General features: G+C 39.3%; 1 protein-coding gene and 1 long non-coding RNA gene across 3 annotated transcripts in view; one reads left to right on the plus strand and one right to left on the minus strand.

Annotated features, from left to right (window-relative positions):
• LOC123311944 overlaps positions 1 to 25,027 on the plus strand; it is a 114,700-nt gene that overhangs the window by 40,878 nt on the left and 48,795 nt on the right. Inside the window, exon 2 of the long non-coding RNA XR_006537560.1 lies at positions 8,777 to 9,028. This is a non-coding gene — a long non-coding RNA (uncharacterized LOC123311944). The remainder of the gene's footprint in view (positions 1 to 8,776; positions 9,029 to 25,027) is intronic.
• Positions 1 to 25,027, minus strand: part of LOC123311943 (transcription factor Sox-2-like) — a 78,002-nt gene that overhangs the window by 39,338 nt on the left and 13,637 nt on the right. Inside the window, exon 2 of one of the 2 annotated variants that reach the window (XM_044896079.1) lies at positions 14,445 to 17,385. The exons of the other annotated variant lie outside the window; for it this stretch is intronic. Coding sequence (XP_044752014.1) covers positions 15,747 to 16,814 — 1,068 coding nt within the window. The 5' untranslated portion in view covers positions 16,815 to 17,385 and the 3' untranslated portion in view covers positions 14,445 to 15,746. Of the gene's footprint in view, positions 1 to 14,444; positions 17,386 to 25,027 lie in introns of those variants that run through there. 2 annotated transcript variants of the gene reach the window in all.

Below are 25,027 nucleotides of genomic sequence, written 5' to 3' on the forward strand. Positions count from 1 at the left end.
AACGTCAATTCAAATTTTGGCTTACTGGGGAAAGCGTGCGCGGGTAAGTGTGCGCATAGATTCATTATATGGGCATTAGTTCAGTGAGGAATAAATTATGACATTGTTGATTTTCTTGGTTAAGACTCGATCAATATTGTCCTATTTGATCTGAAAAATATGAAGAGCCATCAACAGGGGAGTGTATCAAGTGTTGTGTTCACCAGGAATGGTGGCACGAACAATAATGCAGTGCTTGTAAAAAGGCGCTTCTGTATTGACAATAAACAGCATTTCTCTAATATTGTAACATTTTGATGACATTATTTTGTAATTTGTTTTGATTGTGTGGTTCACTAAGCACTGCGTTCACTTACCCCGTGAGGGTGCGCACACTTACCCGCAATACGGGGCATGTGAACGCACTCCGACTTTCACCATTAAATTTCTTTTTGCGGAAAGAAAACGTTTTTGTTTGTTTGCTTTCTGATGTTTTTTTAAAGATTGAAAATTCTCTATCTTATGAATATGTTTTAATTTTCCTAGCTTCAACATTTGAAACAGGGAATGGCTTGAAAGGCAAAAGTGCGTACAGTTGTCCCGAATGACTTTATGAGCTTTCGATCATTATTTCCATAGCTTGATCCTTTCAAATTGTTTTAAGGTCGAAATTCCACCCTAAATCAGGATCCCTCTTTCAACCATCGATTTTTTCGAAAATCGTTCGTGATTTCCATCAGTCTTCGCCCCGCTGGAATTCCTCGAAAAGAAGGCAATTAAAATCTCGTCCTGATGAAGTCGCAAGCAATCAGGTTAATTCTTTCCTCGTTCCAGCTCTAATTTTCTTATCCACCCCTTTTTCCTCGACCCCTCGACATATGTACACGAGCAATTACTCGGAGAAATTAAGCGTCCACTGTTTGTACGCAACCTGACCCGACAATATTAGATTTGACATTATTAAATTGCATTTCGAGTGAGTTGTGTGTGACTTTGAATTCGATTACGCTCTCCGCCGCTGTCGGAAATGTTGTTGTCCTTTGCGATTGAGTTTCTGGAGGGTTAATACGCTGAAAGGGATTTAGTATATGTTGTACAGAGAAACTTTCCTAGATTTTGTATCATATACATATAACCTTTATATTCTAATGGTCGTCTTATTTTGCAATAATTGACGATTTTTTTCTGCAATCTTGACCTATGTGCAAATATCACTAAGATAAATTCCGAGTGAGGAATAAGACTTATTCCAATTAAAGAATCGAAGACTAATTTTCAAAATTGAAGATAATATATCATCATAATGATACCGACGGCTTTACGCAACACACTCAATCTAATCACTTCCATTGGGCAATGAAAAAATGCGGAAGATTACCAATTTTCTGCGGAATTGACGAAAAGTTCTCATGAAAAAAACGTAGGTACCTACTCACCATCAGGTCAGTAAAATCCGATCATTCAACGTCGGAATGTTAGATTGTTTAAAACAATGACTAGGTGAGTTCCTGAAACAAATCGTTTCTAATAAAATTCAATTATGATTCTGAGTTAGGTAGGTACCATCGATGAAAATAGTCGAAAGTGTAATCTCGCCTCGGATGGCGCGGCATTTTCAGAAGATTACCAATAAATTGGACGAAATTACTTGTAATTACGGTCGAAAAAATCTTGGCTGTTTTTGCCCGGTAAATAAATATCTCTCAATATGTTATAGACGATGAGAGAAACTAGCCGTAACCTATTTCAAAACGTTGTATCTGTTACTATCGATTCATTGCGAGATCGATGTGAGCTATCCATCAAGCCTGAGGCTATAGAAAAAAATATCAGAGAAGAACTGGAAATTTTCGGTTATCACAAACTGAGGATAAAGTAAATTATTCAATAAGTAAGGAAGGATATTGATCCCAACGAGTATGAGATGGTTGCATCATGAGACAGCGAGCATCAGATAAAGTGGGAATGATATATTCATCATTTTTGATTTGCTTCAATTTTGGAGTGTTCTCTAATGGATATTATTTTGTGTGATTCAACGAGAGAAAAAAATGGCAACGAACTAAAATAAGAAGATCTAGTTTTTCCCAGTGAAACTTCTCCTAGTTCAGCTATAGATGTTCGGCTGATAAGTCCTACTCCAAAAAGCTTACACCGATAGTGTGAGGAATCAACGAACCATGAGAGGACCATTCGCCCCTGCCCGAATAACATGTTTTATTCCATTAAAACACAGTAAACATGACGTTGTGCAAGCTCTTAAACAGGTAGGGGAAGAAGATAAACTATCAAAGGTTCCTGACCAGATACATCTGTTTTCCTGATTGCTCAATACACGCGATCCTAATGGCCCTAAAAAGTGTATTAGGGAATGAATTTTCTCCTTTATTGATTTCCCTGTCTGATGTTCGTTCACAGAGGAGCGAAAATCAATTAGTTGATACGGCAAAAATGGGATCGGTAGAGAGAAATTTCGTTATGCTCGGGCAACACGATAGCCTCACCGAAGTTCGGTGAACAAAAAATTCGAAATTCCAAAACTTCTTGACGTATATGTAAAGTTATTAATCTGGCAATGCATAGGTTCTTCGACTTTCAATATTCTGGCGTCAATATTTCAAAATATGGAATGTTCTACTAGATTTCTGTCAAATTTTATAAAGGAAAATCCTGGAGGTTTAACTGTCCATCGTACGAAAGCGCTGAAGGGCCACACAAAAAAAAATCCAAATGTATAATTCCGACTTGCTAAGTCAGAATTCTGAGTTACAAGTGGGAATTCCGAATTGCAAGTCAGAATTCTGAGTTACAAGTCGGAATTCTGAGACACAAGTCGAAATTCTGAGACATTTGCTTTGTTGCATTCGATTGTTTTGAATCATGTGAGCAAAATGCGGGCACTTTATAGGGGTTACTAAGGACTAACAGCCAGTTTCATAATCAATCTTAAAGCCCTTTCAATTTTAAAGCTTTTTTTTAACCCTACCGAAACTGACACTAAACCAAACTTAAAATGACTTTGAACTTGATTATGAAACTGGATGTAGAAATTTCGATAAAGTGCTTGAATCACTAAGCACTGAGAAAGGTTTTGAAAAGTTCCCAGGAGCATAATTCTCGGGAGTACAAAAATACTCCAAGTTCTTTCACAAGTTGAGCACGAAGCTTTGGGACAGCTCAACTATGCTGCAACCGAAGAGAAAAATAGAATATCATTTCATTCATCCAAAAGTCCACCAAGAACCCAAAAACACCTTCACGGATCAAATGCGAGAAAACAAAAGTCATTAGACCTGTTTTAGCCCTCCTCCTGCCTTGCATCTCAAAATTCTGACTTAGAAGTCGGAATTCCGACTTGTATCTCAGAATTCCGACTCGTATCTCAGAATTCCGACTCGTATCTCAGAATTCCGACTCGTATCTCAGAATTCCGACTTGTAACTCAGAATTCTGACTTGAAATTCGGAATTCCCACTTGTATCTCAGAATTCCGACTTCCATGTCGGAATTTTGAGTTGTATCTCAGAATTCCGACTTGCAAGTCAGAATTGTACATTTGGAATTATTTTTTTTTTATGTGGCACTTCAGCGCTTTCGTACCACTGTCATATCATAGTGAGTTATGATATTTTGTTTTCGTGTAGGATCCCAAACATTCATTACCGAAAACAAAGAACCAAAACCGCCATTCAGCAGAGCCGACTATCTCACCCCTTTCCATTTCCAATCCGACGAAACAGTGGCGAAGTTTCCGCGAAATTCGAGGTACACGGCCGATAAGCGCGTCCCTGTTTCCTCCTCAAACGTGGCACAATAGAGACCCCTTTCGAAATCTTCGCACCTGGCGAATCCTTCCACCATTTCCCGAAGAATCCGTCGCGATCGGCGCGTATACACCCGAGGGTGTGTTAAATAAAGCGTAAAATAGCGTCAGACATATAATCTAATGACTCGATGATAACGCGAGAACGTGGCGTAGATATATTAACCCGCCACCTGTTCGTTTCAGTGTTCGATTCAATTTCCACCCTGTCACCTTGTTAAATCAAGTCAATTTACTTTGTAAGTTCTGGCTTTCGGCTATGTGTGCCTACTACGATCGATCCGCGACTGAAACGCGTATACGGCAGGGAAAAAGATTACTTCGATCGCTTGATAAATCGTTATTTGTCGTACGAGGATGAGGCGTTCTAATTTGTTTTAATGGATTCGAAAGTTTTCGCGTCGTCCCTTTTATTCGGGTGGTTTTTCGTACGGAGAATTAGACCACATGAATTAGATGTTTTCGGGTTTCCTTCGAACAATTTTACGGGGAAATTGTCAGGGTTCCTTCAGCACAAGAAGCATCTGCATAATAATTGGATAAAAATGAGAGCCCATTTGGGCGAGCTCCATCTATAATTTCATGAAAGTGTTACGGAAGTGAGAGAGAGAGAAATTAACTTTATTGATAATAAAAAATCATCAAATGGCTATCGACCGAAGTCTTCCTGCCAATTACATTTATAATTTATTATTTGTATCCATTGTATAACAAAAAAAAAAAGAAAAAAAGTTATTCCAATGATATCAGATGTTCATAAATTGGTAGTGCTGGTAGTTTGGCCTTTGGTGGGCTCTCTGTGTCATATTGGTGCAGTAGTGGTGTTATTATAGTCTTATTAGTAATCCCCTTGATGAATTTTTTGCTCTGTTCCCGCAATCTTGACAATATAGGCTCTATTTCTGTTGCTTCATACAAAAGTTGATTTGGTGGATTGTGTAACGGATTGTTAGGGTGTCTGATCTTAGTAATTTTTCTCAAGAAAGTTCTTTCAGCCATTTCGAGATTTTTGAGAGTAGTTTCAGAAGTGTTCTGAAAGATTGTATGTCCATACACTAGAAGGGACCTGCATATCATTTTATATATCGTAATAGCCGTTTTCACATTGATGCCCAAATTTTTGTATGTAAGCGATCTGAAGTGTCCGGCTCTAGTGATTGCTGCTGTCTTTTGGGATTTTATGTGTGCCTTGAAGCTAAGTTTATTGTCTATTACGGAAGTGTGTTTGTCTATTTGTTCGAGCATGACTGTGAAAGTACATATTTCGAGAATTTTGTCATTTGAAAGCGTTTGATTTGATCGAAAATTTCCCCCTGGTGGTAATTACTTCATTCCCTTCAAAAATATTCAATGATTGATGTGTCCCGAATCGCAGATTAACGAAATCAATTAATTTGGAATGAATTTCCTAAGAATTACTATCAACATTATCACCTACCTTATTGAAGTTTTTCAAAAGACCAAGTTTTCGACATCCCTATGCAGAAACTAGTTTTCGCAGAGAACCCTCGATTTTTTCCTGGTTAGATAGACAATTTGAGAATATCCTTTGAAATTTTCATGAACCTCAGTGGACCCGTTTGATTTTGACGAATTTTTGAGTGACTCTAAACTTTTTTAGGTCAATGGTCGACACGCACTCATATCTCCCAGAAAAATCATCGTAGATCTAAAAATGATACATATTCGAAAATAGCCATTCTGCTATCGATGAACCTCGAAATTTCATCGATTTAAATTCAACCCTCTGATTTGGATAAATTTTTGAGTGACCCCATCTTTTCCTGAAAAAGTACCTCCAATAAAAGAATTCGGGATAAATCCATGAATAAGTAAGTTACATCGACTAGATTCGATAGACGTCTTTCCACGCCACTGACCGAAAAACGAAATGATCGTTTCATTTGTTTCCCACAGCCCAACCACCGTTTCGGGCCCGGTAATTACAAGGTGCGCAACGAAAATTGTACCACGCGACCCCCTAGTTGTGTAAAACAATTTATACGTTTCATATTTTCACATGCACGCCAAATCTGTACCGCACGATGTTTCCTGCACTGATATAACCACGTAAACACAGGTGGCGACGACGAAACATGCGACACCGCGTATTCCCACGGTAAAAATCACATACGTCCACACAGACGGGTTCGTATTAAATCACCCCTTGCACAGCTATTGCACACCCTCTTGTCGTCGCTCTACCTTGACCGGTCATGATTTTCCCAGGAAAGCTGAAATCGGAAATGCGACGACGGTCAGTTTTTTTTGTCGGTCTTCTTGTTTTCACGTGGATACGAAGGGCAGATAATTATTATAATATTTTTTCCGCTCTGTGGGAAATCCGTGTGTATGGAATCAGGGTTGAAAAATCACGTATTGCTCCACTATTTTAAATTTTCATCCCTCATATTTCACTTCTCACTTATAAATCTTACAAAAAGTAAAAAATATTCAAAAGCAAAACCTTGTAAAGACATTGTTTTTGAATATAACATAGAAATTTTATACCTACTTTCCAAAAACCAAAAAAAAAACGAAGTTTATTTTATTAGGTAACATCGAAATAGAGATGGGCAGTACTTACTTGAATGAATCATGCTCAAAATAGTATTAGAGTACTTGGTAAGGATAGGTTCTCTCACTGACTTCGAGTACCTACTTGTAATAAAAATAACCATATCCGATAATTTATGAGTACCTACTCTTTGACGCTACCCACTCATTGTGAATGATAATTATTTATAGTATGCTTCCTCTACTGAAGATATATACCTCAAATTTTCCGAATACTTAGTCCCTTCAAAAATAATACCGATCAATTTGAGTACTCAAGTGGGTACCTACCATCTACCACCCATTTTAAAATGGAGATTGAACGTCTTCGAAGCTTGGCCCACTTATACCTATGCCTGTACCACAAATCCATGAAATCAAATCTTACGTAATTTAATACATTATTCTTACCGATCATGTTAATTGCCGACTTCCTTCCTGAGATTGGGGCACTAATTTCACAGCACTAGGAGGAACCGGTCGCTGGCAATCCATCTCGGTTTAGTAAAACGATACTTTCTTAGAAACTCTCTCAGAGTATAACAGGTATTAGAACCAAGGTACAATCTACCGATGAATGACATAATTATAAAATGGATAACGTCTCCATAATTAAGGGCAGGTAAATAAGAAACGAAATTAATTCAGATATATTGATATAAAATCAACAAATGCTACGGTCTAAATCGAATCAGCCAATCACCATCAACCCACTATAACAACAAGGACCATATTCTATCGAGAAAGAATAGGGGAGTATGTCTATAGGAAGCTTTAGAATTAAAAGGACTTGCAATTTGATAAAGAAACTGGTCGCAAGTATCTGCATTGAATTTTTTCTTCTAATCATTCTTTGAACCACAATTTCCATCTATAGTAAAATCGGCAAATTTTAGAACGAAGAAGAAGTATTTTTTTAATCTCATCTCCTGAAGGTTTATTGGTAGAAATCACATAAATCAATATTCATAAGAATCGTGAGTTTTCAGGTGTAAATCTCTCCATTCAATTTTTTTTGTTTGTTTGACCAAAACAACAGGAAATATAAAGCGACTTTGGAGCGTGACAAATTATTGCATCCTGTTTCCGGACAGTCACTTCGTGTCTGATCGCGAATAAGGGCAAGGACGCTCGTGAGCTAGTTCAAATTTGAAATTTGATTAAAAATCACGGTTAAATTTATCAAAATACCAAAAAACTAGAACCTACTATATTATAGGATGTTCGTATGAAAAATACAAGTAAGAATTATGTGTCGAATTCTACCATAATCATTTTGTATATGGCAATCATATGAAAAATTACAAAAATTGATCACAAACAGTTAAAAGAGAATAGTTTTTCATAACAGTCGAAAAAAAACATTCTCATACTTTCATGATTATTTACAGTAGCTCTCCCCATAACTTGGAGTACCCAGACCACTCGCACATTAAAAAAAACTAAATTCTCCGGTCCCAAGAAAGATCCCCCCGATTAATGAGAAAAATTCAGGTAGGTACCGATGCCGGGAGATTTCCGTACTTACTTACTCTCCATTTTTTCAACTTGTCTCAGTTGGAATACCTCGCGAAGGTTCGAATTCATAAAATAATGTGAAATTAATTAGGGGCTGCACGGCAGACGTAGATGCTAAAGATAACCAACGACACAGCGTCTTCGAGTCATTTATCTCGGGATACCGTTGCAACCGGGTCATGAATTAAAAAACCAAGTAGCAGCAGCATCTCAGCATGAACTGAATAAATCATACGCGCGTATATGAGAAGATGCTCCCTGGGAACGGCCGCTAATTAGTTTTTGGTCTTCTGGCTGATATTCTTCGTCGCCGGAGTTTATATGCAGCGACAAAAGCGGCCATTGCTCTGCATTAATTGCACACTTGATGCCTTAAAATCTAAGGATCTGCTTGAAAATTGCCAAGACACTCCCACAGAATCATCTTTTTCATAGTTTCCTTGAGGCTTCCTAAGATGTCCCAGCAGCTCTGTTCTATTGAGCATTAAGGGTGACGTTTATAGGGCTGCTAAATCGATAGTGGTCCAAGAGATGATACTGAATGAGTAGCTCAGTGCTGAGTAAGCTTAAGTATTGATCCCTTTGATCAGATTCTTGCTGGTTAGACTAGTTAGACTTTTTTCCAGTCCAGGCATCATTATGATATCTTCGTAGAATTCTTCTTCAATATCTTACATACAAAGGAGATGATTCAGCTTCATCGCAGTTCTTGTGTGGCTCTTGATGGCAAAACGTTAGTTAGTAGAATTCAATCTATGAAACAAGGGATTCAGAGCCATGCAGAACCATAGTGGGCTGAGTGATTCTTCTTTGCAAATTATCAGTTGGACCGTATTAAACCAAAAATCGAGTAGTTTTAGTTGATAATGTGAAATTTCAAGAGACTCTTTCATATTCCAGCATCAGTGCAACGTTGAAATTTACTTGAGCATATCACCGGTGGACAGGCAGAGCCATATCCAGCAGTATCGCTTTACACACAATATCCTGGGGTACGGCACCGGTACAACATCTCGGACGTAACCAGAGCTTGTTGCGGTGGCTGGAGTTACACGCCCGCATGTAGAGAACAGGATCGGATCCAGCTCGGATACGAACGGGCGCAGAGCCGTTTAGGGGTATCGGATGGCACGTTCGTAACACGACACCCAGGTAATAATAGCAATAATTTCGGTTAGATATTCGATAGGACGGTGGCCGATCATTGTTCAGAATCGCCGAAAACGGAATTACCAGTCGGGGGTAATTATGGTCGGTCGGAAAATATCGATGACAGTGCAAAACTATCTTTCTTTTCGGTGTTTATCTCGGAAAACGTCGAATTGATTATTTTCACCGAAGAGGAAATGGAAAAATTCAACTCTCAATGAAATTTTTAGGTTGCAGTCATGTACATTTTGAAAACAGATAAAAATCCCATACTGGTGATAGCTACATAAAATTTTATACGAAGATAATTAGCTAGTGGCATAGTATCAAACGATAGAGAGAAAACATGCAAAATTCAGGGTTACATTTTAATTTAAACATGCAAATTTTAATGTTACTTCAACCGTACCTGAAGGACTATAACTGACAAACGCGGATTTGTGTAATGAATAGCTTTTTGATTGAAACGGTCATGAACAAGTCGACAATTTAATGCTTAACACGCGAAAGTAATATTAAAGATGATTTCACCCCCCAAGTTCATATGGGTCGTAAGATAGGGATCGACAAATGAGTTTCGATTTACTTTACGAAGTGCATTTCGGTAAATGCAGTGAAGGCTGAAAAGTACGAGTTTCAACATCGGCCGTGTCTACTTTCGTTGTGTTATGAATGCAGCTTGAGCCTCAATCGTCACTTGGAAGTTTGATTTATATCGCACGTAACAAGGTGTCACACCGAAGATTGTCATGCAGCCTAATTAGCAGTTCATCAAATCCCTAATGTTACAGTATGAATTACAACCAAACATTTAGCGCGCAACATAATCATCCCTCACAATACTACTCCTATTTCCCCAAGATAACGCAGCTACTCGATCAACCGGTCAGTCAAAGGAGACAGTTTCGACCTCCCTTAATTAATAATAATAATACATTACAGTCGTGATTTATAGTTTGATGAGGTATCGCGATATGATTGATAACGATCGCGGTCGGATTCCCATGCGACGTGGAAATACGCGTAGAGAGACGACGCGTTTCCGTTTCCGAAGTACCAGGTGACCGCTGGCTGCCCCCTTTTCGTTGACGGGGAACCACGCTTGCTTGGTGGACCGTGTACATGGACACCCACGCCAGCCGAGATTGCCATTTGGACTCGGGGCATTCGAAAAGGGAATAATTGATTCCGATTTTGGTTTGCTGCTTCGATTGGACGAACAGTGCAGCTGAAATACCTCTAATGCTCCTGGAAGTTCATTACTCAATGCTTCAACTGATAAATCAAGCGTGGAATTTTTTAGACGTTACATGGATTCTGATTTGAGCGTTGAAGACAAGCCTTTCTCTGGACAGCCAAAATAAGCTAGAAGACAAGGTATTGGTGGCATTACTCGATGAAGAGTCAAACGCAAAAAGGATGCTATAGCATCATCACGTGGGCTGACTCAAGAAACATCCTTCAGAAGCAAGGCAATTGAGTGCCTCCTGAGTGCCTCATGAACTGAACACTTAGACGTAAGAAAAGCTTAAATTCTGATTACTGATGGTTGCTCAGACGCATGCAGCACCTTTTTTGTTAATAAAAAACAGACCAAACCATCTTGTACACCCAATATAAAGGGGTAACAGTGTATAGCGAACTTTGTGCCCATCACTGCGCCATCTACAACCTTGCAGTTCCAGATTTGCAATGAACTCCATCATCTGGAAAGGTTTCAAGGAGGTTACGTCCTTAAACCTTCGAGTTTCTTGTCCAAACCATTCTTTCCATTGACTTTCAATGGCAACGCATTAGTAACCAGCTGTATAACAATTCCTCCTTCTGTAGACACGTTGCAATTGTCCCATCAGGGCACCAACTAGGTGTCAAAAGGACAAACTTAAAAAAAATGTGCTCTGATGGAAATGGAACAGATTTTCAACCGAACCGTTTCTCGCGTGCGAGTCGCGGAAACGCATCTCGTTAAAAAAAAGTAATAGGCTTAATTATTGACAGAATCCGCGGTAAAAGATAGCGTGCTACCGCGCGCGATCTTCTCTGCATGTGTCAGTGGTGCAACCGCGAGGCGAAAAATCGTCGAGTTATGTAGTTGTTACTCATTAGCAAAGGTGGTCACACTTAATCACGAGGAAACCAGCCACCATGTCGCACGGCGGATAAAGGCAGGCATTCTTCGAATAATTTACCTCGGCAGTTTACAAGTTGTACCATTCAGGGAACGAATTTATTTCTTCTTCTCGCGGAGGAACGCGCGGTAGCGGTTCGCGACCGTTGCGGTCGACCGCAGAATATGATTTCTGCCATTATCGATTGAATCGTCGTCGGTTTTTGCGAGACGAGTGAAAGGCGAGGAATATTCAAGAGGCGTTACTTGGAAACGTTAATTTCGACGAATAATAAAACGATCTTCTACGAAGTGTAAACATTTTCACGGATGATTCGGAATGGGCATGAAAACGACCTCAGGAAAGGTGTTCAGTGGTGGATTGAGCCTTCGTAGTAGCTTTTAACGAAAATTTTATGTGATAGAAAAACACTCCAAAGCATACTGTACGAGTATCCAACTTTGTTCATAATCACTTTGCAAATCTAAGGATTTGAAATTTTTATGGTAGATGTAGGCAAAACCCGTCTGATGGTTTCGGATACAAACACTTGACAGAAATCGTATCACCAGAAAAAAAAATTTCAGATTATTTTATTATTCCATTTCCCATTACGATACAACTCATCGACATTCATCCATATAAGAGCTAAGCAACTTACGAAATTTCAAATATTTTCAATTAAACATTTTATATATTATTATAAACTTTGTTCAGGTGAAATTTGAAAATTTAGCGTCACATTCTTCGTATAGGTACTCCAACAGGTGACGTTTATTCCTTATTTTCTCGATGTACCCGGAGGTAACTCGGCAAATAGAAGCAGAAAGCAGTTAGTCCGGAAGAAGAGTTTTAAGATTACCATCTCGGCCTTTAAAATATCATTACGTGTAACCGATAATATTCCAGTAAAGAGAAAACAATTTCAAGAATTCCTAGAAATATGTAGTAGGTACACATCGGGGTGAATTTCGAGCTCAACTTTCGTTCTAAGAACTGTTTTATATTTAATTTTCGCTTCTTTTATGCTCTTAATAACGCTCATATTGCGTCGTCTCCACAGAATCTCTGAGAATAAGCAAGTTACAAAAAATACCAAGAAATTTCGAGATTAAAGAGACATAAAAACTGATTTTGGATCTGTCTGTCACTTACGCGATACAATTTCGAAAAATCGTTAACGTTAAAGGGATCTACGTTAAAAAACCGAAGAAAGAAGTTTTCAGAGTGAATATAGAAGGCACATTCTTCATACCCCAACAAAGGGAATACAATACATAGTATAGAGTGTCTTTTAAAACCACAACCATTTTAGAGCCATTCACACCCGTAGCAACATTCAATTTACACAAATTTCGAATCGATCAAATTAATCAAAAGTTATGTTGAAAACATGCAAAACTGACCCATTCAAAAATGCCGCTGTGGTTTGTTGGGCCCTGCTTCTTTGGACACTCTATTACCTGGCCTCGTTAAGAATGACCCGCCATTAATGACACATAACAAGATGTTCCAACACCTTCCAGAGGCTTAAACGACGATAAATTGTCGAGATTCGGTGATAGTTGCCCATTTAATAATCCATGAGGAATTTTCTCATTGTCACTTTTTCAAATTATAACATTCCTTGATATTTCTGATTCGAATTCGTACGTGTCTATTTCCTATCATCTAATTCTCGTTGAAAATCGAAACCTAAAGATTAATTCGGATTTCTAGTTGCATCCAGTAAATTTTTTTCTCCCGAGTGCCTGATTTATGGTTCTCCTGTCAGCTAATACGTTGTCCTTGCCCAAAAGTCCCATCGAGTGACATATTGCTCATAAAATCCAAAAAGCCCATAAACAGGTTCTGGTAGACCAATTTTGTGAGCAGAAGAAAATTAAATTAGAGAAGGTCGCCAGTGTGACAAAACTAAATCGTCTCACGACGGGGCAACGCAATAAATATGAATTACACGACATAAATTTGACAGAAGTTTGTGACTTCGAAAAACGTAAGCTGTAAATATTTGTGGAATGACCGCTATATTGAGTCTCTCTGGATTTTGTGGTGATTGTTGTTTTGACTTCACTGTTTTTATTACTCAAAGGTGATTCTGGTAAAACTTATTGTGAAAATATTTAATTCATCTATTTACTTACTTCAGTTAGGAATTTTCACCAAGTTTATCAATCACATGAAAAAATTTTCTATATACTAGTTTGTTTGCAGCTTCTTTCTCCATTTTTCTCTTCCTTTTTTGATGGGTGCTTGTTGCGTTATCATTCAATTCTATATTATTTGTGTTGAGTACCTTTGAAAGTCTATAAACTCTTTGTATTTCGAATAATGTCAATTTCAGTCGAACGTTATAAACGTTAATGATGAAACTCTGCCTTTGCCTTCCGCTTCTACGAAAAATCCATCTTGTTCGGTCAATATTCCCGTATGATTTACGATGTAGGTACTGATAAGGAAGTGTCCCATTGTGACTATTCCAGATAATCCCTTCAACTTACCTTAATGACTTTGGAGAAGTAGTCCCAACTGTTGGCAGGTCTTTAACGATGAAAAGAAGCGCTATGGAAGGTTAATGCAGCGTTGAAAGTCTAACGTCAGACAAACGTGGGATTAAGAAAATAATTTGGATGTAACAAAGAGAAGGAGCAACCGAAGTACCTATATTTACTATTCGACAACTCAGTGCAGGTATTGTTGGTTCCCAAAATATTTCGAAGCAGAAACTTGAGACCATGATCATATTATGACGAATAAAAATTATTGTGGATAATTTTTGGGAGATTCAACGAAAAGGAATTGCTGATCATTTCTATTCAGGTCATCTGTTTCGTATGAACAAATTCTGACACTTGCTAAACTAAAATTGTTCCTATATAATAGGCCTGGCATGCCAGCATTACAATTGTTCTGGCAAATCGGAATCTTTCTTCATTGAGATGATGATGGTACTTGTGTTGCTCTGATGAGGTCAAATAAGATCGAAATAGTGATCCTAAATATACTGACATGAGACTAATTCGATGTAGATCGTGATATTTGCTGATATTTATATCAACGGGTGGTTTGCCTCTGAATATTCATATCCTCCTGATTTTTTTGAAGGATTTCTACTTATAGTCACGTGGGTGTTCATACTCTACATCTTTAATGGTTAGTTACTGCAGATCTTCCAATTCTTTGTTGAACCTCTATGGTTCAATTTTTTTTTAGCTGAAAACGTTTTCTTAGGCATTTTAATATCTCTTCTTTTCATGAATAACTCATTAGAATGAGCCATTTGATAGGTATCAAGTATGAAAACACAGATAAACTTATTAATTTCAATTATATTTACATAATTTACTCCAGTTACTAATAATTTCGTAAACACACTGTACAATTTAAATGAAAGACTTCACAATAATAAATATATACAAAGCTCGTATGTGATACTAAATCGAAACAAACAACACTATCTTTAATTCATAAAAGTTATATATACGAAAGATCACAGATTGAAAAGGTGATTTTGATATTAACATTGTTATTAACAATCAACGGTACAATGAAAAGATCAAAATTCTTCATTAACATAGTACTATACAAAACATACAACGTCAATCGAAAATTATTGCAAATGATCGCAAATGATCTGAAAAGAAAATACAAAATTTTCTTTTAGAATTTCGATACAAAAATAAATCTTGTTTCACGTCATGATCACATCATTTGATAATTTTCTGGGAGGTTGGACACAAAACATTACAGAAGCGAATTTTTGTGTGACGTTATGCTTCAAAATGAACGCCATCAATATTTGCGTTAGGTACTGTCGGAAAAACCTTGGAAGCTCATTTTCGAAAAATTTGGTATGAATGAAGACGAAAAGAAAATCAACCCACGCGACGGAAGGAAGAATAGTTCATTCTTGCCATATTCAAATTAAATAAAGATTCCAGGAATTAATTAATTCACAAATATAATCAAATGATTCTTTTAAACTGCAAGTTAAAAGAAAGGATGAGATTTTATTAATATAGTTCTCAATCTACATATATTTCGGAATTTATTGAACAAATAATGAATGATATTAGATTGAGTACTAAGTAGATATGTTTTGAAGTGTTGAGATATTAAATTTGAAGACATAATGATGCATATTGACAAAAACATTTTTTAACCGAAAATATTCTGAGTATGCTTCGAAGGTTTTTTCAATCAACATATGAGTTGGACGTTCAGAAGGAAACGAATAATTTTCGAAATAATGTCATTTATTATTGAAGAATTTGAATTGATGTTTAAGAAGTAAAAAATGGTCACATTCTACTGAATCCAAGGCTTGTGGTCATAGCGTCGCATAAATAGTCGATTATGGTAAAAAAGAGGTCCTAATTAAACTTAGAACCTCCTGCACGATTGGTAAAAAAGTTTGTACTCATGAATGGAATGAAAGAGTCGCCAGAGCCACAAAACACTTACCGATCGAGGTAGAACGGGACCACAGTCGTTTCATCAACGGAAAATCCACGAGACATTTTACGATTATTTACAGTTTTCTTACATATTTACACGTTTATTTACACAATTCACATGTGCGGCATCTCGAGATCGGCCGCAAACAATGGTTCTCACATGTGAGATAAATGTCCTGCACCCAAGGCGCCCTGAGACGAGCTGTACTGTTCCATCGGAGGTACACCCTCGTGGGGTAGATACATCGAGATCATCTGCCTCAGATCGCCTTGCTGCTGCTGTCCAACGTACTCCCTTTTGATGCCAACCGGGGTAGGCGTGTGTAGGCCTGACGAAGGCGACACTGGCTCAGATTTTATACTGGAACCCGATGGACTGTGTGACGAACTGGGCTGCTGCATCGCGTAAGGTGATCCCGCACTGTTTGGAACTGTCGGGGCGCCGTAATGTCCATAACCGCCGTTCATGTACGCGTTATGTTGCATCTGTCCCATGTCGTATCTTCCGTAACTTGCACCACCGTATTGCTGTTGATACGCGGACGCTTCATGATGCATCAGATAACCGTTCGGCATGTAACCGTTGGGCATGGGATACACGTCCCTAGCGGTGACTTGTTGGACCGCGGACGATGGCATCGAACGCGAAACGTCCGAGTTCTGCAACACACTCGTGGCGCCCAGGGGAAACTTGTCCTTCTTCAAGGAATTCTTTGTTTTCCTCCTCGGTCTGTACTTGTAATCGGGATGTTCTTTCATGTGTAAGGCGCGTAATCTCTTCGCCTCGTCGATGAAGGGTCGCTTCTCGGTCTCGCTAAGCAACTTCCATTCGGCACCTAACCTTTTCGAGATCTCGCTGTTGTGCATCTTCGGATTCTCCTGGGCCATTTTCCTCCTCTGTCCCCTGGACCAGACCATGAAAGCGTTCATCGGTCTTTTCACCCTTTCGACATTCTGACCTTTGGTTGTGTTATTGTTGTTGTTGCTAACCTCCTGTTGGACTTGCTGATGATGGGCAGCCGACTGATGTTGCGGCTGATGGTGGGTCTGATGTTGGAGCTGGGGCGGCTGTTGATGATGGTGCAACTGGTGAGGGTGCTGGGTCAGCTGGTGCATCGGTCCTTGACCGAGTGCACTGAGGGATCCGTACGATTGTAACGCGTGATGAGGCGGCATGTTCGCATGGAGACTACCTCCTTTGAGGTCCGATTCCATAGTCAACATATCTTCCGTCGGCGAGAACAGTTTGATGGTGTTCACTAAACACTGGCATAAAACACCCACCGGAACAATCGCGAACTGACTCGGTTGGCGTTCGACAATATTATGGTTCCTGTAAAGTCTTCCCCACAAACTATTCTTGTTTTATCCCCTCCATTCCGGTGAAGGATCGTCCACGCCCCCCCGCCGTCGCCTGCGCCAATGGCGTTCGTCACCCGGACCCAGGACCTCTGTTCTGGAGGAAGACGGTGCTGCCAATGCTGCGCGTGACGGATATTCCTCGCACTCATTACCGGACGATTACTAATTATACCTCGCGGTTATTTCTCCTGGCTCATGCAAAACGTACAGCGATAATTAATTAATGTTGCCCATCATTCCGCCTTTAAAAATTACGTTATTAATTAACCGCTTTCGTGTAAAACTGGATTGCCTATCTGCCATACCAACCTATCATATCGGCAGAGAAACTCCGTGCGTGTATATGAATTTGTTGTGGTGGAATCCAATTAGCTGATACGTCCAATCATACAGAATTGGACGAGTTCATAAACCGAAAAAGTAGCACTCGTATCTGAAATCAGAAAAAAAAATTATGGTCTTATTATTTCTGGAATCTGATGGGAATGTAGCAAAATAAAACTATGAAATAAAAAAATAACTGACAAATAAGTTTCTTTCAAGATGAAAATTTGTCGAAATCGAGAAAAAAGGGTTTTTTATGAAATAATCATATTCCATTCATTTTTTGATCCAACTCTCAGTAGGAACGGTAGGTGACCAGTGTGAACTCATTATTGTTCCTTTAAAGATACAGGGGTATAATCTGCATACAATGCATTTTCAGTATTGTTCAATACAAAACCAATTTGAGACGCTTTTGGACAATAACGCCATTGAGTAGGTATTAAATACTCAAAGATAACACTTAGCTTCCATTCAAGGATAGTTACGAGAATATACAGAGTGTATCTGAATGACACCGAAAAATGAAAGGGTTGAGTTTTTGAGGAAAATTAAAGTGGGGATAAGTTATGAAGTTTTATTTTCCCTGTATGTTCTAAGCTGAAGACGCGAAACTTGGTAAATATCGTTTGTCAATGGAATTACACATATGTTAAAAAAATTTTCCACCCTGCAATGTATGCTCAGGAAGGATTGAAATAGTAAACCTCTAAGAAATTTTTTCATTTTTTTGGATGAATGTGATTGAGATGTTGACATAATCTCATTCTCATTCTATGTCAACTATGTGGTGTTAATTCCATAATTTCTAAGCCTACTTGACGAAGATTTTAAACATAGCTAATGAACTTTTACTAAAGGCACCAACTGCAAACGTCATACTTGTGGGGAATACTTTCTAATCTTAGATCAGGTCTACGAATTTCTCATTATCTACCTAGTCATATAATAAGCAGGCAGAAGAGAGATTCGGAAGGATAATGGCAAAAAGTCCGTTGAGTACCTATATCATGATTTACAACGTCCAAATGAGAACGTTAAAGGGTCATTAGGAAGATGAACTTTAGAAAAATTCCAAGAAGGTTTGTCTTCGGCGAGTGTCTATTTTTCACCGACACTGATTATACCTAGTAGAAGGGTTGTAACCGAAAAATACCTCATCTTTCGAAAGATTCGAACAGAAAAATTCGCCTCTCTAGGCTCTCTTCTCTAAGAGAAGATGAGGTTTAATCAAGAATGCAAATTTTTTCAAATTATTGATACCTATTACACAAATTGGTAACATGTGTATTAATAATACGATGCTTTCTTAATAATACACTTTTTGTCTGAAAAGAGGAAAATTGTGATACGGTATATCACATGAATAACAAGTTGTGGCAAATTAAAGTTGAGTTATTTTGATGCCTTGGGTTCCTTTATTGGTATTAGTCCGTAATTATGATGAAAGAATATCACGATAAATTGGCGACATAAACAGCTAAGCCCCCCCAGATCCCTCTCCTAACCGAAGATAAGTTTTCATCCATTGTCCAGGTTATTTATGTATCAGTTGATGTTATCAACAGTAATTGGGCACGATGTTATTGCTACTAACCCTTCTGTTAGGCAGTTGCATTCGGTTATCTAGATCGTGATTTCGAGTTTTGTTTGTTCACCGTGATTTTCGAACTACTTGGACCGAAATAATTAGGGGAGAATTCTCAGTGTAAATATTCTAATCAGCGATCGCTTATCTTTTTTTTCACTAAAGGACGCACTTAGAACTGGAGGTTTTTTTCTTCGCACAGACCGTGATTCGAGGGGCAGAATATTGAGGATTGAAATATATATGTATTTTTTTTATTAATTTATTAATTTCGATGAACGCAAACGTATTATTGAAGGGAATGTAACTCCCCGGAGACGTGGTTGACATGTAGGTTAAATTAAAGTAATTTTCATATTTTGATTTCTATACAGGGTGTTTTCTGACCCATGACAGATTATTGGTGACCATTTTTGACTCCTCATGAGGTCATCTATTACTCCTTCCCGATGGGTCATTGCTCGAAAATCACCCTGTAGGTCCTGCAAATTTCCTTTCCTACGATTTCAATCAATTTTTTCGATGATTAGCATTATTTTCGGTTACTCGTTTCAAGCAAATTCGATTATTGTCTCAGTACATTTCAGGTTTCTCTGAACTACTTCAGAGCTCGTGTAATTCGAAGGAGCTTTCAAGAATTATCGTAAAAAACGCCTCAGCGTTTCTACTGTCGTCAGGAAGCAGAAATTTCTCCGAGTGATAGGAAAATCGGTCATTAAATCCTCGCAGACGTAATAATATTCCATTTGATCTTCGGAGCGCTGCAAATAATCCCTTTAGTTACGCCAACAAACAATGAGCATGAATTTCACGTTTCTTGAACATGTCCATGTTATTATACTGCCACTTGTCACCTTCGGGCACGGTCGACAGCCAACTCTTACCTATACGATTCACGTAAGAATTTACGCATAACGAAACCCGTTAATTCTGGCAATTTGCGCAATTTTAACACTTGTCGGGGCAGGCACGACGGGTTGCACGTGCTTCTGTGTGGTTTTGCTGCTTGCAAATGGGGAAAAACTGCAGTTTGATTTAAATTTTGGGACGGATTTAGCGAAACTGTATATATGCGCCTAATAACCCATTTGATCTCGATTGGAATCATCCGATAATCCGAACATCAGCGTGATCATCCGCATGAATTCGAGATGCCTTCGTCGATCGGTATCCGCAAATTACAATATTTCATTGTGTCGAGAGCCCATCAGGATCAGGCTGGGGAACGGATCGGAGAGGAGATTTCGCGACAGCCTACAGCCAGGGCCATTATAAATTCGCGTTCAAATTTGCCAAGGCTAATGACGGGGTCGGTGCTCAAACATAGAACCCATGTTCTGTTTAAAACTGTGTCAACATGGCAAATTGTGCATATAGAGTCATTGTGAGGCGTGCATCAAAGATGCATGAGCGTGCCCGACGCTCTACAAGCGGCATTGCCACGTTTAACAAGTTTTTTTGGTTCGTACAGAAACCTGAAGCTAAAACTCACTCATATGTACCAGTCGAATGTTGAGGTCTGATCGTTTTTGACGATTTTATGCGACCAAACATCGAGGTCTAATGTAAACCTAGCAAAGTCATTGGGCACACCATAAGGTTTACCATCAGGCAGCAAAGTATCCATAAACTTCACTTCCTTCCCTTCCTTCCTTGCTTCTAGATCCATCACTTGAGGAGTTCACTAGCCCTTTCTGCTTCACAATCGCAAAGCAGGTTTTCAGCTGTCTCAGTAGCTGTTGACAGAAGTGCCAAGTAGCTTCTTCCCCCCTGAGTATGCCATTTACTATGCAGTTCTAATTTACTGAGTGAAAGATCCTTTATTGGTCCACCTTGTTGAGTAGGAGAGGAATAAATGCCCACTGAGTGCATGGGAAATTCCAGTTTCTGGTCCAATGAAGAAAGTCTTCCGTCCTTCTCTTGCCAGCTGAATTGCCATTTCATCACCATGCACTCAGGAGGCATCAGAGGAAGTTATAACCTTATTCTTTATTCCAAGCCCAAATTCATAACTTGGGTGGTCATCCATTCAGGTCCTCAACTAACCTAAACCTACTTTGCCTCATTTAATAAAAGTTGCTTCCCAATATTTCCAAAAATAAGAATAGAAAACATCACCGCATATACAATTTATTAGAACCCTGTTCCTACAGATGGATCTTCTAAGAAAATTCCTGATAAATCCGACTCGATCCGCAACAGGGCCTGCAACATGCTCGTATCCCTTGTGGCAACCGAGGCAGCCACCGTTGTTTGGTTTTAATACATTTTCAATGAATACGTGAAAGAGTGTTTAACTTACATGCGTCTATCTTCAATCTACTATTCGAAATTGCTTTCGGAACTTCTGACCCTGACGGTCCACACAGCTCAGACTCCCGTTTTGACGTCTTACTCATATATGATGCCCTCCCATTTGCATATCTCGATGAAGATGCTGATGAGGTGGCGCGGTAGGTCACCCAGAGGCACGACGTTGACGCAGGATGCTTACTTTTTAGAGTTTGGAATTGGCCTTTGTGTACACACTCTTTTGTTTCTTAACAATGGGTTTGATTGATAGCCGATGAATTATTTATGCGTCTTTAGAATGGAGATAGCACGTGGTCTGTCTTTGCTTAAAAAATACACACTCAATGAAGGGGTTGACGGAAACTCCTAAGATTATCAGGAATGAGGTTTTTCCAAAAATAAGGGAAATATTAACCTTACTGTCAGTCTTGACTTAGTTGGTCAAGATCCTGAAGTATTTCCACTGATGACTAGTAAATCGAAAATAGGTATCGGTTCTTCTGAAACGCTCCACGTGTTACGAATCAATCTAAACCTCCACGCGAAGAGATACAGATAAGTAACTATAATGAAAATTCGTATTCAATTTTCGCTTACAGTTAGATGATTTGTACACGGTTAAGAATCGCCAGTCGGCGTTACTAAATACTAGAAACCAAGCAAGCAAGCATTCATTACGAACGGCAGAAATTGGAACCTACACGTCTTCAAAGACGGCCGCATAGCAGTGACTGTCAATCATAGTTCGGTACCCTGCTGTCTCCGGGTACCTTCCGAGGCTCCGTACCCGATACCTGATGGAGGCACACCTGGTGCAAACGGACGGATAAGAATTCTTCTAACATAATTTAACCGTGTTATTTCAACACCGCGCGCGAACGGTTTGATAGGTTATTTACCAAATTTCATTGATTGATGATTTTAGACAGTTTTTTTCTCACTCGATAGGAACCGGACCGAGGCAATGGATATTTATTAATCGAGCTGGTGGATGTAATTCGAACAAAGAATTTTAGATTAGATGGTTAGTTGGATTTCTTCGGCACGCAGACGCGTATCAATTTGCCGATAGTTTCGATTCGATTCGCCGCATCATCAATTCCGATAGGTATCTTAGGAATAGGAGGAATTTTCTTCTCCATCACATCACATCGTATCCAGTCGAACAGACGAATAATATTGAAAACACCGTAGGTTTTTGAGTGGACAAACTTCACGGATTCAATGACCATCGGGCAATATCCTAAATTTAAACCGAGCGTGAAGCGCTGAAAACCGCGTTTCAGATCTGACACTTCCGGAAATGACGTATGTCGTCTCGTTCCGGCGGTTCTGGGCGCCACTTCCTGCGTACGTCGTCCGATAAACGTATTCAAGTTCCGGAAACGGGCGACTGTCCGTCAACCGTCCGCTGATTCTGTCAACTTCGCAATCTCATCCGAACTTCCATCATCCGCGTTTAATTTGACGTTTGTCATCGGACGGTGAACTACAGAATTTTGAAATTTTCGAAAGTTTTCACCTCAAACTTGTTCATCCTCATCATCGCCATATACCTATTTATTTGTGCAGCTAAAACAGAAGAAATGTTGTATAAAAAAATGGGGAACATTCGATCGATTCTCTTTTTCATTTGCCCAAATGGTAATCTTCAAATTTTGTGCAGAAATTGAATTTGAGCACTCTCTGAAGTTCTGACTTCATGGCAGGGCTATGAATTGAGGTATGATTTGAAATAATGAAAAGTGAACCTCCAATATTTCCACATTGATGGATAATCTTCGGATTATGTTCAGTCTCAATTTTTCCCGAGGGTGGTCTCTCGTATTTTAGCGATTATTTAGTATTTGCAATGTAAAACTGCCATCATACATCATTCATGTTGACAGCTAGATCAAGTCTGGTTCCTCTCTTGCTTCCCGTAATCCCAACATCCATCATGCGGGGGGGCATCGCTGTTCGCCCAACCCGCAACCCTCCAAATGCCCTTTCAGGTTGATGTCCATCGCTCAACCCTAATGTACGTAAACACGTAACAGCGACCAAAAAAGTAACTACAGATTTATGCATCGATCCTGGGATTATTTTTATCTCAAGAGTCATATTAACTGACCAGTTTCCGAATTTAACGATAGTTCAGTGAAATTCTTCTTTCGAATGGCCTATGGCAGTAGTGGTCAAACCGTCGATGGATTTCAAAAATTTTTGGTATAAATTTCAACCATAATTTTTATATGTTTATGGCCTGAATCTGAAGAAAGTCGCAGTAGAAGTCTATAAATATTCGATTGATGTTTTCAATACTTGCTGGAAATCCATAACTCAACCCTGAAAAATAAATTATGCACTACCATGAGTTTCAGTTTTGGCAGTTCTCTATAATTAAAGTATGTGCTGGAAATGTCCCCTTCTTTGCTCCAATCCAAACACTTCTCACATCAGCTTCATCGTTGATACGATGAATTTTTCAAAGATTCTAGGGTTTAATTAGGAAAAGGTATTTGAAAAATAGAATTTAGATCGCGATTATCCTCTCAAGGTGCTGCGTTATTAGAAAGGTACCTCGAGAAATGCTTTCTCTCTTAATTTCTCCCATTTTTCAATTTCACAGTGCATCGCACCGTTCATCTCGATCCGGAACTCATCTCGACGTGGATAAATCCGCGTTAATCCCAATTTACAGAGCAGCTGTACCATCGGGACGGTCCGAGATCTCTACCTGATCATCGGAGATCAGGGATGGTAGAGTATTTTTCCATTTCGGAATCCGGCGATGCGAAAAAAGCATCGCGTTGCGTAAAAACATACCTAGCGTTCTCTCGGGAGTCGGCGCCCTTTGGGCAAACCGCTATCGAATTACCGAAAACAGAAATCCCAAACTTTGGAATAACTACACGTAGTAGTTATTGCGAGTTTAATAACCGTGCAAACTCGGCTTGTGTTTCCGACCGGAGAGCCTTGTTCGAGTGGTCGGGGCCCTTGCCAATGCCGAGCAGGAAGGCATGAAGTTCGAAATTGACCAAATGCTGCTCGCGAGAAGTTCTGGCTGTTTAATGGTACGTGCCAAATAACACATAAGTTTAAATTTTGTTTGGAAGGGCGGCAAATATCAAACAAAGGGTCATCAGTTGGAAAAACTTAACCTACTCGGAAAATTTCAGTTCACTAGTCCTTTTCCTTAGGAAGTTAAAGTTCTGAGGACTAACAGACAGAATTGAATCACCAATACCCAATAATTTGGGACAATTGCCGGCTGAAAACTAGAAAATTACAGGCATTTGAGCTAAATAAAAACGATTTCTCTTTTAGAAACAAGCAAACGCCAATAGGCCTCTTAAAGTTTGAAGATTGGCTCAGTGTCATTAGAAACATTGATTTTCTTACACTAATCGTAATAAAAATCTCCACACGCGGATGGGCCACGTGAAAAAAACATCACGACGTTTCGTGAATGCGAGCCATCTCGATGTATTTTATCTAACCCTCCAACGCTTCCCCATCGAACGTCCTACCTGGTGCAGCAGCGCTGCCTTATCGCGAACGGCCCTTTGACCCCCTTCACAATGATTCGCTATCCACTCTTGAAACGACGTAACACCCCGAGGCCTTGGCACAAAGTCCACAGATAACGTCAGAACCGCAGGTCGAACTGTCAAATTCCGGAAATAGTCCAGGTTCCGGACGCTCTAAAGTGGCGATAAAAAGACGACAATGCTCAGGCAGGGTATCCAGAGCCCGGTGGAGGCGATCTCTGTTCTCCAACTTCGAGTTGTTCGGTCGCCGGGCGTTTTTCATACGCGTACGAAAAAAAAAAAACTGCGACGAGCGTTGATGAATATAGCAAGCCCAAAAAAAATCGTCATCGGATAGG

The sequence above is a fragment of the Coccinella septempunctata genome, chromosome 4 (genome assembly GCF_907165205.1).
Source record: "Coccinella septempunctata chromosome 4, icCocSept1.1, whole genome shotgun sequence".
Classification (NCBI taxonomy): Eukaryota; Metazoa; Arthropoda; class Insecta; order Coleoptera; family Coccinellidae; genus Coccinella; species Coccinella septempunctata.